At 41.9% G+C, this 17972-nt stretch overlaps 1 protein-coding gene across 1 annotated transcript in view; it reads left to right on the plus strand.

Annotated features, from left to right (window-relative positions):
* Positions 1-17972, plus strand: part of LOC146324727 (arf-GAP with coiled-coil, ANK repeat and PH domain-containing protein 3-like) — a 98481-nt gene that overhangs the window by 35123 nt on the left and 45386 nt on the right. The window contains exons 2-4 of the mRNA XM_084720338.1: positions 7223-7280; positions 13720-13839; positions 14500-14553. Of these exons, the coding sequence (XP_084576464.1) occupies positions 7223-7280; positions 13720-13839; positions 14500-14553 (232 nt within the window). The remainder of the gene's footprint in view (positions 1-7222; positions 7281-13719; positions 13840-14499; positions 14554-17972) is intronic.

Below are 17972 nucleotides of genomic sequence, written 5' to 3' on the forward strand. Positions count from 1 at the left end.
CAGTGCAGTGAAAATGTACTGGGGAGGACCGTTTTTAAGTGCTTTGCATTGCATAGCCAGGGGTGCCTCCTTTACCCTGCATTAGTTCATGCAGTGTTGAGGGGGGGGAGGGGGAGAGCAGGGCAGGGCAGGGGGCATTAGGAGCCACGCAGCTAAGAATAACCCGAGCTGCTGTTCAGTGTAGCTGAAGAGAATACTCTGAGGGATCCCACCCCCCTCTGATCAGCCATTCAGCCCTGAAATCCAGCCTCAATTAGGACACCAAAGCAATCAATATTACAACAAAATGCTGCCATTTCTCCAGACAGGAAGTGGCTTTGTCACAATGGGGCCCTCAGACAAACAGGGCCGCCCCGTCTCCAGACCCCTCAGTTTCCCCCCTTCCTCCTCACCACCTCCTCCTGTCCCCTCTGTAGCCTCCCATGTTCTCCACACTCCAGCCTTCTGCATTAAGATTCAGAGCAGAGATGAAAGAGATTAAAGATACTGAAGAGAGCAGAGAAGAGCAAAGAGCACGTAGATATCAAACAGTCTGCTGATTGCTGAGGATCACTTGAAGCTCCATGTAGTGTCTGCTTTACAGCTGTTCTCATTTGTATGCTGGCAGACAGACGAGAGCGCGCTGACACCGCTGCATCACTCACAGGCTAATTCGCTCTCCCCAGCGGGCCGCCGTCTGTAGGTTCATTTGGCGTGCCCCAGCTGGCGGTTTGATTGGGGGGCGGCCATGGACGTATTTCAGGGGTCACTACCTGGACCCGGTGCTGGCTCCCTCCTCAGCGTCCCACCTGCTCGTTCTCCATCCAGGCCACCGGGCTGCTCCGCCTTCGTTCAGCCTCCCAAAACACAACGCTGAGGGGCATCTGAGCCCAGCTGCAGCTCTCTCAGCCAAACGCTTCACACGCAGCAGCCAAGGACACAACTCGGGTAGAAATCTGAAGTACTTATACTGGAGGGTTTCCATTTCATGCTGTTTTATACTCTTTTCTACTCCACTATATATCAGAGTCTTTTTACTGGACTACATTTATTTGACATCTTTAGTTACAGGTTACTTTACAGATCAAGATTTTACATAGAAAACATGTGATGAGCTTTAGAAAATATGATGCGTTGTTATAAATTAAGGCAGTGAGACAAGCAGTGTCCTTTTCTTTTCGGGATAAGGGTCTTAACTTATCATTGCCTGTTATTTCAATTTACAATGTTGTGCCTGTCTTGCACTCCTGCAGTGCTCCTGCAGCCTGTCTGAGCTTCCATGGGTGGAGGAGGGGGCGGGGAGAAACAACTTGCTTCAAACATAGATCATATATTTTAAAAGTGGTACTTTTACTTTTAATGTGTAATATGCAACATTTTCTAACAAACAAACAAACAAAAAAAAAGACTCAGAAACATAATCCCTTTCAATAATCACTTATGATCCACTACAAGGGTGTGGTTGTAGCTCTGCAGAGACTTTGCCTGCTGCCTGTATTTCTTCTCGTGATGCTTTGGCAACCCAAAATGTTGGTAACTGACGTCCTGGGAATCAGACACAACAATAAACTGTCTTTCTGGTGCGTTTACGAACAGCTCGGACAAATCCTACTGGTTGTACCCTTAAGTGAAGGATCTGAGTACCTTTTTCCACCCCTGTTCACTGGAAGAATGGAAATGTTTTTGCCGACATGTTGCTTGTAGAACTTCAAAAGCCGTAGTTCACACACCCACAGAAAAATGCCAGCACGGACAAAATATTGTTTTTAACATTTCAAAAGGCTTCAACAATCATGTGAAACTAGTTTAGACGTGCGGTGGCTCCTGAATTAAAGAGAAACAGAGGTGCTCTGCCACTTTGGGCCAATAAACAGCACCTCAGCCGCTCCCCTGGACGCCCCGTCAGCATGTCACCAGCCAGAAACCACCGGAGCTGCTGCTCACTCAGCACAATCTCAGTGTTTATTATGTTTTTACACTGCTGCTTAACTGCGCTGTTCCATGTCCGATAAATGATCCCAGACTAACCCTGCACACTAACTTCAGTCTGCTTTGACAACTTCTAAACGTATTGAGTCGATCAGTGGCGAGATGTGTGTTTAATGGCCTCCTTACGAGGTTTTAATGGTCCGGCGATGGTCATCTTGTCACAGTAGCCGTGTTGCGAGTCATGTTATTATCTACTTATCTTCTCCGCTCCCCCGTGGTGTGAATGAGGGTCAACTCACAAGCACATCGGGAGCCTCTGTGGCCCACTTAGGAGGTGGTTGCCGTGGCTACAGGCCTGGGGCGCCGTGTGCATCCATTATGGGAGGCATGTGCAGTGAGACAGGGCAGTGGGGGTTACGGGCCTGGAGGGGATTCAGCGGGAGCAGCTGTCCCATGAGACAGAGGCCGCACATCTGGAGTAGCTAGCTGGGCTGTCACTGTGTTGAGCCTCGCTGGTTCAGCAACATCTGGAGCAGCGCTGTGCAGGAGAAGCATGGCCAAAACCCATTCCCATCATTGTAGAGAGAGATTTCTGATCTGATTTCAGATTTTTTTTTTTTTAGACTAATCCAACTTTGCGTCGTCACTGTTTGTTTGAATTCTCTGCCTTTTTATTGCCACATAATTAAATTTAGTGTTTGTCCCACACCTCTGCATTTGGTGGGATGTAAAAACCATTAAAACATCATTTACATCATGACCCTAACCCAATACCCATAAAGCTCAGTGTTATAAATCACTTAAGCACTGCTTCCCAACCTTCTTTGGCTTGTGGCCCTTTATAGCCAGACAATGCCTTCTTGACGACCCCCTCGTAACAGGTTGCCTATGAACTGGGAGCAATTTTCCCGTAATATTTTCTTGTCATTATCTGAACTTTTATGGGTGCTGGAGCGTTAAACTCTTCAGTGTTTCACAAGCGAAAGGCAAAGAAAAGCCAGACCCTCTCTTCAGTAAAAAGAAAAAAATAAATAAATACAAACCTCTGCCCCTAATCAGGTATTCAGTGAAAAGCAAATAAATACAATCTGACTTAATAATTTTCATACAGTTCCTTCAAAGGACAAACAGCACAGAAGAAAATCAACAGCTAAATACTGTGATGAATTACCCATTTAAAGCCTCTGCATGTGACTGAAGTCTCTGCAAACTGATGTTCATGCAACAGATCAAAACACTGTAATATGCTGTGGAAACTGTCTGGCAGTAAGGCAGGAAACTATGTTTGATTAAAGGGATAGTTCGGATGATGGGGTCATATGAGGCACTTATCCATAATCAGTGTATTACCTACAGTAGGTGGTGGTGGACACGCCCCCAGTTTGGAGAAGCAGCAGGAGTATCAACATGAAAGATATGCAATGTCCAGTTGTGGATAGGGTCAGCAGCAAAACATATTTTAGCCACCTAAAAAATGTGCACCTAAAAAAAATCTATATAAATTTAAATGTGCACTATATTTGGAGCATTTTCACTGCCTTACTTTGTTGCCAGACAGCCTTTTCTGACAGGAAGCTGCTGTTATATAAACCACATGTTGCTCTCTCCAAACCAACAAAATCTTTTAGACGAGAAAAGTAATTTTACCTTGCAGAGCACAGGAGCTGCTGGTCTGCTGCTGCGTCAGCCTGTTGGTTTGTTTGTGTTATTGTGAGAATCTGGTAAATCCAATCTATCGTTTTGAAACACAGAAGTCTCATAAAAGGACCAGACCAGACCTGACCAGACCAGTAGACCAGCAACTCTTGTTTTCTGCGCTGTAAAATTACTGATTTCGCCAATGTGTGGTTGGTTTGCAAAGAGCAATATCTGGCTTCTATAAGAGCGGTTTCTCTTTAGAAAATGCTCTCTGACTGCAAGGTAAAGTGGTGAAAATATTCTAAATAAAGTGTCTACTTAATCTGTTAGGCAGCAACCCCACTTAAGATAATATGCACTATCCCTTTAATGGGTTAGAACGTGCAAAACCACTAGTGCAGTCCATTAAATAAAGATTTTATTTTTAAATAAATACAATTAAATATTAAATGCATAATTTAATTGCAAGTTCTACAACAGATGTCATGGAGGATGCTTAAGGTCAAAAGTGCTGCAGAATAATCTTTAGAAAATATGTATCAGTGCTTGTGAAAGCCTGGATGAAATGGATCATCCATAAATTGCTTTGGGTCTCTGTTGATGCTTGAAAATAAAATATCAAATTAACTCTTCAAGATGAGTCTGGCTGCTGCTGAAAGGCGTGAGGAGGAAGGAGCCTCCTGAAAAGCGAGAGCCCACAAAGCGCTGCAGTATCACATAAAAAGAGCAGTTTGAGAAATGACATCAGCAACGAAAACAGCTTCGCTCACAGCGAGATTATCCCCGGGTGTGGTTGGCTGAAGGCCGTTCAGTCCGAGATCAGTTGAGGTTACAATAACACCCGTCCACATGTGGAATAATATGGTATTGATTATTTTAGTAATGTATGTTTCCATTCTGCATGAGTATGAGCTTCTGGCAGATATTTCCTCTCTGGAGTATCCACCCCCCCCAACTCTCCCTCAGATCTTTATAAAAGGAGATGGAGAGCGTAAAAAGCTGTGGGGGTGGAGAGGAGGATGAGAGCACGTGCCATCCTTCGTCCCCTGAGCTCGCCGCAGCCCGGCCAGGCGGGCTAATCCACCCAAGGCCAGAGAGAAAGAGATGAGACAGAGATACAAGTTTTATGTCCTGCCAGCCGTGGCCGATATATGCCACGGACGCTTTCATCAAGCAGCTGCTGTAGTGCCGTGATTCGTTATACTTTCTCCATAATATCAAATGGAAAACTGGTTTTAAGTGTCTGTCAGAGAAAGCAAGACGGGAACTGCCAGTACGCTTCTTCATAAGTGCTCTTCAGATCTGAAAAATAGTCACAGACAGCCTATTTTTTTAAGATGAAAAGGAGACTTAAACTAAATAAAATGTTTTGCATTTTTGTCAGCAAATAAAGCTAAATGATAATGTTAAAGATGAACAAATAGCCGAATGTACCAGTTACTTTTTAAGTCTTATTTAACAACCTGCAATGCATCTGAGAAATCGCACTCTGGCACACTGTGACTTCTGATTAATAAAACAGTATTCTCCGTCCCCTGAAAGCATCTCTTGTTCAGAGGTTGATTTAGCTGCTTGACCTGGAAATATCCCAGTGGTTGTTGGAATATTTTGGTCTGTGCTGAAGTGGCGGACTGACCGACTGACTGACATTTCCATCCCTCGAGCCACAACACTACTGTGGCTAAAAATGGGGAGACAGACTCAGACCTACTTTATTGTCCACCCACTGATATACAAGTACACATTTAGAGTAAACTGCTGATTCCCAGAAGCATATTGTGCATTTAAACGGGTAAAAGGAAAAAAATGCTACACGGTGTAAGACATAAATATGCAACATAAAAAAAAAAACCTGACATAATCAGGGCAAATCTGTGCAAAACATGAACATAACATAAATGGGGCAAGAGACAAAGACTGAAGAGCCCAACATTAGATTATAGCTTATCAACTGGTTCAGTAACACATTGTATTTGTAATCAAGGTAGTAGTAACTTGACATGCTAGATGGTTTATTACACAGAACTATCTGAGAGGTTGTCCTTAGAAACTGTTTGGAAAAGGGCAGGCACTTTCAGAAGACACTAGGCAGGTGTTTGGATGAACCATCTGTCTATCACATCTAACATGGGCTAGCATCAAACAATCAGATAAAACTCTTGTCGAAGCCGGTCTGAAGAAGAGCGAAAACATCTTTTCCACTCAGCCTTGCTCTCCTTTCAATGAATAAAAACTCTTTAGTTCTGATGCTATCTCAGTGGTTACGCTAACCGCCATTGTCTGTTTGAGACGAGTCATCTGCATGGACGCTTCTTGCCGTTGTCACACCTAAAACCATGCCCAAAGTTTTTGGAAATTAGTCCAGTTAGCAACAACATGCGAACGCCAAATTCAACAGGATAACTGACAAAATAAACACTAAAATAAATTTTTTTTAAAAACGTACAGCTTTTGAGGTTGAAGTCAGGTCACAGACTGACCGTATCGAACCACCATTGACACTTTGACATCAAAAATAAACATTTTATCCACTCAGCTCTTCTGTCTTTTGAGGCTGGGGGCCCAGATGCAGTGATTTGTGCTTTTGTGTTGATTCTTTGTAGGGTTGGGCATCGTTTCTATTTTTTTCCTGATGACAGTGTGAAAACGATGCACCTAAAACGCTACCAGTGCCTTAACGGTGCCTGAACCGATACTTAAATAAAAGAAGCACAAAATGACAGTTGAGGACATTAAACAATGTCTTTTTCCATTGCTAAGAAGAGAGTAAATGTTCAGTAAGCAGCCTATAACTTTAAAGTACAATACAAAGTCTGCATGTGTACCTCCAGACCCCAGAAATAATGGAGTAGGAAGTTTCCTCTCCTTATTAAAGAAGCAACTGTCCGAAAAATGAGAATTTTAGCTGGTCAGTGAAGGTGTCAGCCCTACAAGCAAGGGCTGTAGTGGGCGGTAAACCCATGTAAGCTCAGTTTATCCACTTCTTTAAAACGAGGCTGAGAGTTTACTCATCTATTTTCAGATCAACTGTATCAACCAGTGAGGGGAAATGAGGTGGGTCTGCGTTTGCCACTACAGAAAAGAGAAGGTCCCACATACAGCAGGAAGCAGCAGACAGAAATTAATTTATCAAGGTGGTAAATATTGTTCCGCTCATGATGCACATATTTCTTACTGACATCAGTGTGTGAATGAGCTGCGTGGTGTATTTAGTGGCTACATGGTGCAGCTGTGAGCCTCTGGGTGTAAATGACACCTCTCTCAGTGGTGTGGCATTAGCGGCGGTGGTGTTGACGCTGGGTCGGTGGATTGGGGTTTGGGATGAGACAGACAAGACATGCCCTCCCCCTTCCCCTCGCTGTGCAGAGACCTCGTCTGTCGCTTTGTTTTGACAGAGCTGAGCTGCTCCCAGCACGGCGTCTCGCTCACTTAAAGCACGCCCAGACTCTCGCCCGGTGCTGCTCGAACATGTCTGGGTTTGGCTCCGCAGAACTCCCATCTGTCACTCACAGATTTATGGGGACTCCTCGCGCTTTCTGAGAGCGTGGGAAATCAAAAGCAGATTGTATAATGGCTGTTTTCCAACCAGATAAATGAGCTTAATGGAATTTCTTTCATTCGTACAGTAACACATCACCACACGTGCACTAACGGCTTCCCTTCTTTTGTTTTTCAGGGCAAATATCGATGAGGTGGAGACGGAGGTGGTGGAGATCGAGGCGAAACTAGATAAGGTGAGACATTTGATACATTTGTCGCTCTGAATGCACTTTTTGTGTCAGTCCATCTGGTCCTGTTTGGATATTGTCAGAGGCAGGAAATCAATAATATGCGTCTCTCTACGGGTTGAAACGTTCAAGCATCCATTCTGTCACCGGCAATTGATTGACAATTACTGAAAGCTGGTGTTTGTATCTCTCCAAGGCCACATGTTGTGTGAAAGCAAGCACAGTGAAAACCACCAAAGCGGAGGGCAGCCTGTGATCTAAACATCACAGAAAAGACAAATCAGTTCATGCATTTAAGAACATCTTAAAACTAATGTGTTCTCTTTCGCTTTCAATTGATTTTGTAACTTTTCTTTGGAAAAGCACTATAGAAATGAGGTCAACTGTGCAAGAAAAAAGTTTTTATCAGCTAGAATCTGAACGTGTCATTCAGCGTTCAACTTTTAAAGGTCCAGTGTGTAAAATTTAGTAACTTAAGTAAGCTGTCATTGAAAGTAAGTGTGTTTTTGTCACTTTAGAATGAGCTGTTTATATCTACAGAGGGTGCAGGTCCTCTACCATGGAGACCACCATGTTTTTACGGTAGCCCAGAATGGACAAACCAAACACTGGCTGTACTCTGCCACAAAATCTTACGCACTTGTAAAGGACAAGTGCGTAAGATTTTGTGGTCAAAGTCATATTTATATCATTATGGCAAAGGCGGCACAACAACTTTGCAGCTCATATTCCAGCCATGCCAGCTCACACTGCTGGTACATGTTTGTCTTGTTGCTCTACAAGCTGTCAGCTGAGATCAGGCCAGTTGGCATCTGCTGAGTTTAAATTGAACTGAAATCCGGTGCAGCGGCTACAACTCACTTTAAAAAGCACCTGAAGGCAAAAAGCCTACTGTGAGTTCACCGACTGAGGTGTGGCCAGACGTTTAAAGAGCAGAACAGTGATGATTTTCTCTCTTTCGTGAGCAATAACTGTAGTCGTGCTTTTAAATGTATCTAACGTAGTGTGTCCCCCTTTGAGTTGGCATAAGCGAGGACTTTTTGGTAATGTTCTGTTTTTGACAAAATAAAAAGACGCTGTTACGTCTCCATGTCCTGTTTATTAAACCTCGGTCACATTGGTGGCAGCGTTGTTTCTTTTCTGCGGCCACTGACAGCGTGTTTCTTTAGTTTGTGCTGTTGTTCTTAGCTCTGCTTCCTCAGTAAAGCCTTCAAGCTTCAGAGGCTGAACACAACTAAGTCACAGACACGTGGTTCATAACAGTGATGTCAGTGTCCATCACAGCGTTTCACTGTGGACATCGTCATATGTTAATTTGGTAGACACTGTCCAACCATAATGCAGTATGACAAAAAACACCAGGATGTCCAACTGCAGTTAGTCGCACTTTGCAGTATGCAAGCCACCATGCTTTTCTTGCTACTCTGACCCACAATCCTCTGCTCAGTGGAGGATAAGTCACAAGTGTGTACCACTTGCATACTTCATGCAAGAGTGTGTACTTTGTAAGGGCAGCTGTAGTACATAATACATACATAAATGTATTGAGTTGTATAAAATTAGCGCTGCCTTGTAATATTCTTCCCTCCCTGTTATTGGTATTTTTGGTGTATTTTATTTTGGAATTCCATGTGATTTTATTCTTCTTCCTCCCGTCCAGATGGTCATTGCTTCTCCTTCTCTATTAGCTAGACAGATATTTTTGTTTAAATGAAAGAGTCTGACCCCTCCATCACACAACCAGTGCATCAAGGATGTGATGCAGAACATAAAGCTGGAAAAAGATGCACCTTCGATGTCTCCACTAAGAGACTGCTGATAAACTATGTGAACAGTTCACTTTGCCTGCACTGTGATGCACTTGTTTTTTTTTTCTTTTTTCTGTTTGTTCATTAGTTGTTGTTTTATTTGGATGTGTGTTTTTGATTTTCTTGTAATGCGATCTATTTATTTCAGATGTTATTGTTGGTTTTAAGTATTTATTTCTGTCACCTTCAGGTACTCTGTCTTTTTACACATCTGCATAACTTGAGATGCCAATCTAAGGGAAGGATAAATGGAAAATCTCTGTAAATACAGTGTAAAAAATAGCGCTACCATGACAACATTAAAATTCTGCCTGCATAAATGCGCCAACAACAATATTCCAGTAATATATAAAGAAAATAATGACAGCATACTTGATACTTTAGGCAAATTTTGATGCTAATGCTATTTACTTGAGTAAGGATTTTAATGCAGGACTCTTACTTGTAATGGAGTATTTATATATTGTGGTATTACAACTTTAGACAGACACAGCCTGCCTGTTATACTCAGCTGCTCATTCCCTGCATCATAATACCCTGCACAGTAATCCCATCGCTAGCCTCCACCGATGGCACTCGGTCCCGTTGAACAGTTCAGGCGAGGTTCACTAAAACGTGACGTGGCAGCAGAGCCAAGACCGGAGAACATTAGACTGCATCACACCGGCTTTCAAAGCATCCAGTTGCCTTGTAATGAGGCGGCCAGATGCTTTCCCTGTAATACTCGTGTCACCGGTCCATCTGCTGCTTTTGACATTGAATTACGGTATGTGTCTGCGGAGCCAGGATTAGTCAGTTCTTCTTTTCCTGCCATCGCTGTTGGAAACCTCCCCTACAGTTAATCCCTGCATGCCGTATATTTAATATTCCATAATCAAACCATTCTTCCAATACTTTCATTGGAGTGTATTCGGCCTCTTTTATGCACCAGAAAACTGGAGAGAGGACAATTTAACAACTTCCTCTTAAACTTACCTCACTTACTCACCAACATGTGATACCTTTGATAACATCTGTAATTCTGGGATCAATTAAGAGTCTTTTTCTGTTGTAGGCATGAGTGATTCTAATCTAATCCAGTTGCAGAGTTTAAAATTGGATCATGAAAAGGCGGAAATCAAAAAAAGGAACTATTCAGTGTTCCACATTTCAGCTGATTTTCTGATCTTGATTACCAAGTTACTACGGGCTAAAAATAATATCTTCTCCAGTGCACTCGAGGGCAGCTTCAAGGGGCGGCAGCAGAGGAAGACAAGCCTGATCCAGCCCAAATACATTTTTAGTGTTATTTGATTATTTACCACAAGCATTTTTAGTCATGTTAGTGACCTGGCTCTTTGACAAAGCCTGTCGGTTCAACGCTTCGGTCCAGACAGAAATATCTGAACAACTACTGGATGGAGCCACGGCCCATTGACTTTTCTTCAACCTTCAACATGTTGACATTTTGTTTTTAGTGAAATGTCATGACAACTATCACCATGATGGTTGAACTGTAATAACTTAAAGGTCCAGTTTGCAAGATTTACAGTGGTTTAATGGCATAATACAGCAGAAATGTAATATAATATTCATAAATATGTTTTTATTAGCGTATAATAAAGTGAAAAAAATCATTGTGTTTTTGTTACTATTATCTATCACAAGTTTTGTTCCCACTGTAGGTTCTCCTATGTTCTCCATCTCTGTGCATTCTGACTTGCAACTTTCTATTGATTGCAAGCAAATTGAAAACATTTTTTAATGCACAATTCAAACTTTTGTCTACACAATGCACACATTCAGATGACATTATGGCAAATGTGTTCTGCCTCTTTTGCTCTCTGTTCACCATGTTCACACCACAGCCGTTTTTCTTTGACGTTACACTCAGGGTGGGAAGTTCAAATGAGTTTATTGAAAGGAAAATGTTGTGTTTCAGGTTCATATTTGCTTCGCGGGGATACATCGAGGGGTAGCCCCTCGTTTTCAGTGATGCCGAGATTACATTAGGCAGAAACACAGTGTAAACAAAACAGGAAAAAAAATCCCAGAAAGATCAGAAAAACACGACAGACAGTAAGAACTCAACACTTAGTTAAAAAAAATCATTCCTAGTTAAAGCATTTACATCTAAAACCATTAAGATTTCTTTCTTGTAAGTTGGATTAACGTACAAATAGTTTATTTCACTAAAACATGGGAAACAAATAGGCTTTGGTCTAAGAAATCACACACCAAAGCACTGATACAGTAACATATTCATGCCTCCCTCCCTCCCTGCTGTCGGTCCACACACTGTTTTTTACCTGGTTTTATTTGGTGCTGCAGCCCCATCAGCAGCTGCTCTTTGCATCCATACCCTTTTTATTTCTTTCAGCTCACTCCAAACAGGCACTGTGGCTGCAGAAAAAAAAAGGCTTTGGTCCTCATTTAAAGCTTGAAAACATTTTTAGAGCATGTTCTGCCGTTTAAAACAACAAGTGTACTTAAAAACAAAAGCGTCAGTCACTTTTAGTGCTTTTGGACCTTTAGTGTTCAGACATGAGAGGAGTATCCATCTTCTCATGCAACTTAGGAAAGCAAAATGTGAAACTATTCCTTTATAACTAATTGAAAAAAGTGCTTAGTCTCACAGCAAGTCTGGTTTGCAGCTGGGAGGAAGTGGGACTTGGAGAATAAAGGGTGCTGAAAAACAGAAAGCCTGGCATCAGAACACAGTCTGAAGAATTAGAAAGAAGAAAAGAAATTAATTTTCCTCTCATGAAAGGAGAAACTCAACAAGGCAGGCTTCATGGTGGATAAATTTTGCTGACAGCTGCAGAGAAAATGTATACTGCAAGTTCACAGAATGTGGTTGAGATACAAGTCGTACGCTAAAACATACACGCTGAATCATCAGTGTCTGTCATCGGTTCTCCAGTCCTGGACAACATTAAGCCCCTGCAGTGTTTAATGTGTGTCGGTGGCATGTCGACGACACGTGGACCCCACCTGAGAATGCAAACACTACTGGATGTTACCACACATCATAAGTATACAACAACATACAACGGTATGAATGTATACATCCTGGTCCATGTGCGGTGAAGTGCTGAAAATGTGGAGAAAAACTTTGAGTGTTGTTCCACCCTCAAGCCTCCGTGACGATCACACGGAGCAGATTTCACCAAGCGTCGTCACAAACAAAGAGACAGTATGATTTCAGCTGCATTCAGGGCCAGTTTTAGACATACTGAAGTCATAACTCCAAATCCCCACATGCAGAACAACCCCAACCCCTTGCACTATATGGGATTTTTTCCAATATCTGATATGCTAATATTTGCAGATACCAATATATGCACATATTTTTTTCCACTGATTTCCAGAGAGCTCTGAACTCTCTCCTGCAGTGGAATTAACATATACTCTTATCGTGATGGCCCACTGGCAGATGCAGACATAAAATGCAACTCTTTCTGGCAGGCAATTACTGTAGCGTTGAAGGAATGTGATTTGGCTTTTTCTCGCATGACCAACGCTAAGCAATCGTTCCAAATAGCACCTTCGATACCCCTTTCAGACACTTCTAAAATAAAATCAGAGCTTCCGTAGTCGATACCATTACCAGTGAATTTCCACGATTCTTGATACCCAATTCAGTACCTTGGTAACAGTATTTTGCTAAGCGCAGTGCTGATGCAAATCACCGTCAGGAGCATGTTGCCATGTCTGGAAAGCAATGGTCTGCAAAAGGCTGCAGAACATTGAATAAAGTTAGAGTACAAGAGTACAAGCAGTAGTTTAAATCTACTGACATGGTGACACATCATTACTGAACAGTCAGGACTCACCACTATGAGCTGTGGTTACGTTACGTTAGCCTAACACCAGTAGCCTTTAGCATTTAGCCGCTGCAAACATCGTGGAACATAGTCGGCTACACAGTGAAGCCAGTGATGCCGTGTCTGGCTAAGTTGCTATTAACTATTAATTCCTGATGATCCTCCTCTGTTGCAAACTACTTCCATGCACGACTCTGTCCTCTTTGACGAGTCGGGGCACGGCTCTCGCTGCAGCTGCACTTGTCACTGTCTTACATGTGTTGTTGTTGTTGTTCTTCCGTGCTGGCAGGTGCTCTTGTTCTGCCTTTGGCATTTGAAGGCAGACTAAAACACTTGTAATATGCCGTCCCTGCCAGGTCCAAAAGAATTGCATCACTGTTACCCTTGTGGAGAAACAAGTGCCATTATGTTTTCAAAATCTTGGCATCACCATGGTACCAAAGTATCATTTCTCATGACATCCCTGCTTCAGTCTTGCGTCACATGCACTTTATTATAAAGCATCATCTGATTTGTTTCAAAGAATTCCCTTTATTGCTAAAAATCAAAGTTTAATATTTACTTTAAAAAAGAACAAGCAGAAAAAAGAGTTAAAAATCTAAATAAAAACATGTGTACTTTGTTTTTAATTGTAAAATGTAAACTCATCAAGTAAAAACTCCCAAATTCCCTGAAACAAACACATGGAGGACGTGTCCTCAGTGTTCTTAATGCCAACAGTGGCTCTGCTATCATAAATATGTGTGTGTGTGTGTGTGTGTGTGTGTGTGTGTGTGCGGTGAACGTGATGCCTTCGTTTGTTCCCTCCTCATGTGTCTCTCTCCTCCACAGCTGGTGAAGCTATGCAGCGGGATGATTGAAGCGGGGAAGGCGTACGTCAGCGCCAACAAGCTCTTTGTCAACGGCATCCGGGATCTGTCTCAGCAGTGCAAGAAGGACGAGATGATCTCGGTGAGGCTCTTGACCAAGTCATCTCACCTCTGTTTTAACCATTTTCATTTTTTTTTTTACTGTGGTTTTATTGTCTTTATTTTGCTGTCATTTAATGGATAGACCTGTTACAGTGGAAAGTGTCTCCTGGGACGGTGGGGGCTTTCCACCTCTTAGAGCCGTGTGTGTGTGTTTTTGTGTGTGAGTAAACCTGATTACTAACAGATTAGTAAGTCAAGATCAGATTGGGTCTGGAAACTCACTTCTGGCTCGGCTCGCAGCTCCAGCGTCTTGCCGCTGACATTAAGTGCTATTAAAAGCCTTCTTGGCTTCGGCCGAATGACTAATTGTGAGTTTCTTATTAAAGTCTTGTTCACATTTGTAGTTTCCATTGTAAAAAAAGAACTGAATCAGCCCTGCAATTATAGTTCCTTTTCCCGTACAAAGTTCAAGGGAAAAAATCCTCTGGAGCACCTCGGTGACATTAACCAGCTCTGACTTAATTTTAGCATTACGGATCTTTTCATTTTCTTCCATTTAGAATTCAAATAAATTTTGGTTTTAGTTTGTGACAGCTTTTATTTGCTTCTGTTACCCTGAGATACAAATGCGGCAGCAGTTCCGAGAATATTTCTTTGTCTAGTTTAAGAATGATGACATAATATGCTCTTTTCTTTGCAGGAGTGCCTGGAAAAATGTGGTGAAAGCCTTCAGGAAATCATCAACTACCACATGGTGAGTCTTCCTGCTCTCCAGACTGTCCCCATACGTCTCCATATGCAGTAGATTGAGACAGAGCAGGACAATGATATCATCCCATCTTGAAATGTTAACATTAACTGGCATTTAAGGCCTCGCGAGGGTCCTATATTCCCTTCAGAACAATACTGAGGGTCAAGCAGAGCGGTGTTTGAACTGATTCCATGTGGATTACTTCTTTCACACATCATTAAATCTGTCAGTCAGCCGCTGTGTAACTGTCAGTGCTGCACCTGTCAGTCAGAGCTGGATCACGGCTGCAAACCACAGAGGACGAAAGAGACGCTGACACTGTCTTTCTTTCAGACACGCAACAGTTTACGTTAATCTAACAGTAATTTAATGTCAGTCTCATGTCAGAATAAACATCAGTGTCACTTTTTTAAACATCTATTTATTGATTTTGAAAAGAGGTATAGAAATATACCAGAGGAAACACAAACAACAACAAATGCGAAGGAAAAAACAGCAGCAAAAGAAAAGGGAAAAAAACACTGGTGGTTGCACAAAAGGGGAAAAGTCTAATTCATCACATTAACCTGTTAGACCACTAATTGCTCACTTTCAATTTTCAATCAGACTAGCGTCAGGTTGCCAGATTTTCTGAAAGAGTCCCTCTCTGCTTGAAATAGTGAATCTAATTTTCTCTAGACATAATACATTTCCTAATTGCTATGAAACGCTGGGCGTTTCTCAGATTTTCAGAGTCATAGCAGCATTTCTTAATGCTTCTGTGCCGCCATTGTTTTTGGGTTGTCGATCTGTTCTTGTGAAGGTTATATCTCAAATATGCCTTGAAGGAATTTTCTCAAAGCTGGCACAAATATCCACTTGGACTCGTGGATGAACTGATTAGATTTTGGTGGTCAAAGGTCAAGGTGAAGGTGACCTCACAGGGTGGAGTAGCTCAGCGATATAAGCAGGTGCTTGGCATGGCCTGGGCTTCGTAGGTATCCTTTACTCTACCTGGTTCTGCCACCCCAGAGTCAGAGGGGCAGAAGGAAGATCTGTTAAAAGCCTTGGCAAAACACTTTCTCACCTATGAATGTAGGAATTGGCAAAAGATTGTCCCTTAATCATTTGAACATTTCACCCAGAGGGATGAAGTATTTTTGAATACTTTTTTGCAAACTAGTGGGAGAGAAGTGCAATCTATGGACAACTTAGAACTGTATCTGAGCATGCTGAGCGTTTATAGAGCTGCTATGATCTGAGTCACTTTAATGTAAAAGTCACAACAGCAGTCTTACAGGGTCAGACCAAGTCACATTTCTGTAACTCTTTCAACACAGCAAAGGTCTGAATTGAATTCCATCAGATAAACTTTAAGACTACAGCAACTGAAGGTTAAAAATACACTGTGAAAGAGTCAACTTTAAGTTGTTGAAGAGATTCAGTCTGCTGTATAAAAACTAGGCGTGTACTGCAGTTAAAGTACTGTAATGTTATGTTTTAAGATGCTGTATTGATTAAAAAAACACTGTACTGTGATATCATGATACATGCAAAGATTTGTAGCAGTTGTTCATGTTGTGTTGTGTTTAAACCCCCAGCTGCAAGACAGCATTGTTGTTATCTATCTGTGTTCTGTTTGCCTTAAAAAGTAAACTTTTTAAACTCAGATTTTATGCATAAGGTGTTGTGTTCTTTAGACTATGACAGTTTTCCTTAAAATTAGTTTAAAAGAATAGCACAGTATCATGATATAATGCTATATTATTGTGATACAGGATTCTTGCCAGTACACAGCCCTAATAAAATCTACTTTCTAGACCAAAAAAGGGTTAACAAATAATAAAACCACAGCAATAATCTGACAAGCATTCTCCTTATATTTTCAATAAGCTGCGTAAATGAGTATGAAGTCTCAGTGTATCATCCTGGATATTAACATTCAGCAGAATTCGCTCTGATTAACATGAACAACATAACATGAAACTGATAAAAAATGTTTCAGTATTTTCACTTTTAGCAGCAGGGTTTGAGTGTCCCTTCTGCTCAACATGACTATTAATTAAACCTTCAATGGGAAAATACATTTTAAAATCCATCAGTTATGCAGCCTGTGAGAGAACAAAAAGCTAATTGGTCTTCTCCCCCCTAATCACGACACTGTGGAATTTCTGTTTTCACTCCAGTTATCTTTAGATATTTTAGCAAAGACACCTCTGATAACATTCCTGAGAGTTACAACCTTGAAGAGCAATAACATTAGGGTAATATTTTTCTAATTCCCAGCTCTGTTGCTGTATTTTCATTCATCTACATCTTTCCCCTGAGCATCTGTTTTACTGCTGTGTCGTTCCCCCTCCCTGCCCTCCAGGCTTCTGACCCCCCTGCCCCCCCATCCTGCCCTTTTGAGGCCCTTTGAAGTCCATTAGCTTGAACCCGTTGTGTGCTTGATGATGCCGTAAAGTGCAGAGTGTGTGTGTGTTTGTGTGTGTGTGGATTACATTCCTTTCAAAGATGTGTCATCGCAAATCAGCCACTCCCCCCACCTCAGTCGCTCGCAGTCCATTGGTGGAGAGGGAGGTCAGCGCCACAAATGGAGGGTTAATAGAGCGGGTCGCTCAGCCAGGCGTGGATTAGCTTCAGTCATTGGACAGTAGTGACCCTTAATAACCTTGACCTGTAACATATGGCCAGGCGTATGCAAACTACAGTATGTATGTGCGTGACTGTCAATAACATGTACGCATGCAATGGTGTCTGATGCACTGTATGTGTGCGGGGGACGAACCTGAGTGGGGTGAGCTGGTGGAGTGATGCGTAAAGGTTGTGATCACAGCAGTGAAAAGGAAAAATTCATCACGCTCCAGTGCCTCAGTGTCAAAACACGCATCGAAGACATGATGACAGATTGTATGTCAATTAAACTTTGACATTCAACATGTCAAACTTGTCAGATTATTGCGCTAAATTATTAAGTTTGTTGAAAGTCCTATAAATATATCGTAGTAAAAATGCTGCATAACAGTTTATTTCAGTCATTAATCACATAGTCCTTGCTTTCAAGGTAGATTTATTTATCATCGTGCAAGACAGGGTTGCATATACTTAAAGGGCGCCAAAAGTAAAGATATATATTTTTCCTCTTAGCTGTACTGCTTTTTATCCATCTAGATTGTTTTAGTGTGAGTTGCAGAGTTTTGGAGATATCAACCTTCTTTTCAACATAGTGGAGCTGGATGACGCTCGACTTCTGATAGAAGTGCCAAAAAATACATTTGAATAATTCAACAGCGATGTCTCCTTCCAGAAAGTGTGACCTGGTTACTCAAGATAATCCACAGATGCTGTTTTGAGCAGTTTCATGTAGGAACTATTTTCTCCAAAACCCCAAAATAACTTAGATGTCAGAGACAAGTTGGTGGATATAGTGGAGCATTTAGCAG

The sequence above is a fragment of the Lutjanus erythropterus genome, chromosome 6, assembly GCF_056507025.1.
Source record: "Lutjanus erythropterus isolate fLutEry1 chromosome 6, fLutEry1.hap2, whole genome shotgun sequence".
Lineage (NCBI taxonomy): Eukaryota > Metazoa > Chordata > Actinopteri > Lutjaniformes > Lutjanidae > Lutjanus > Lutjanus erythropterus.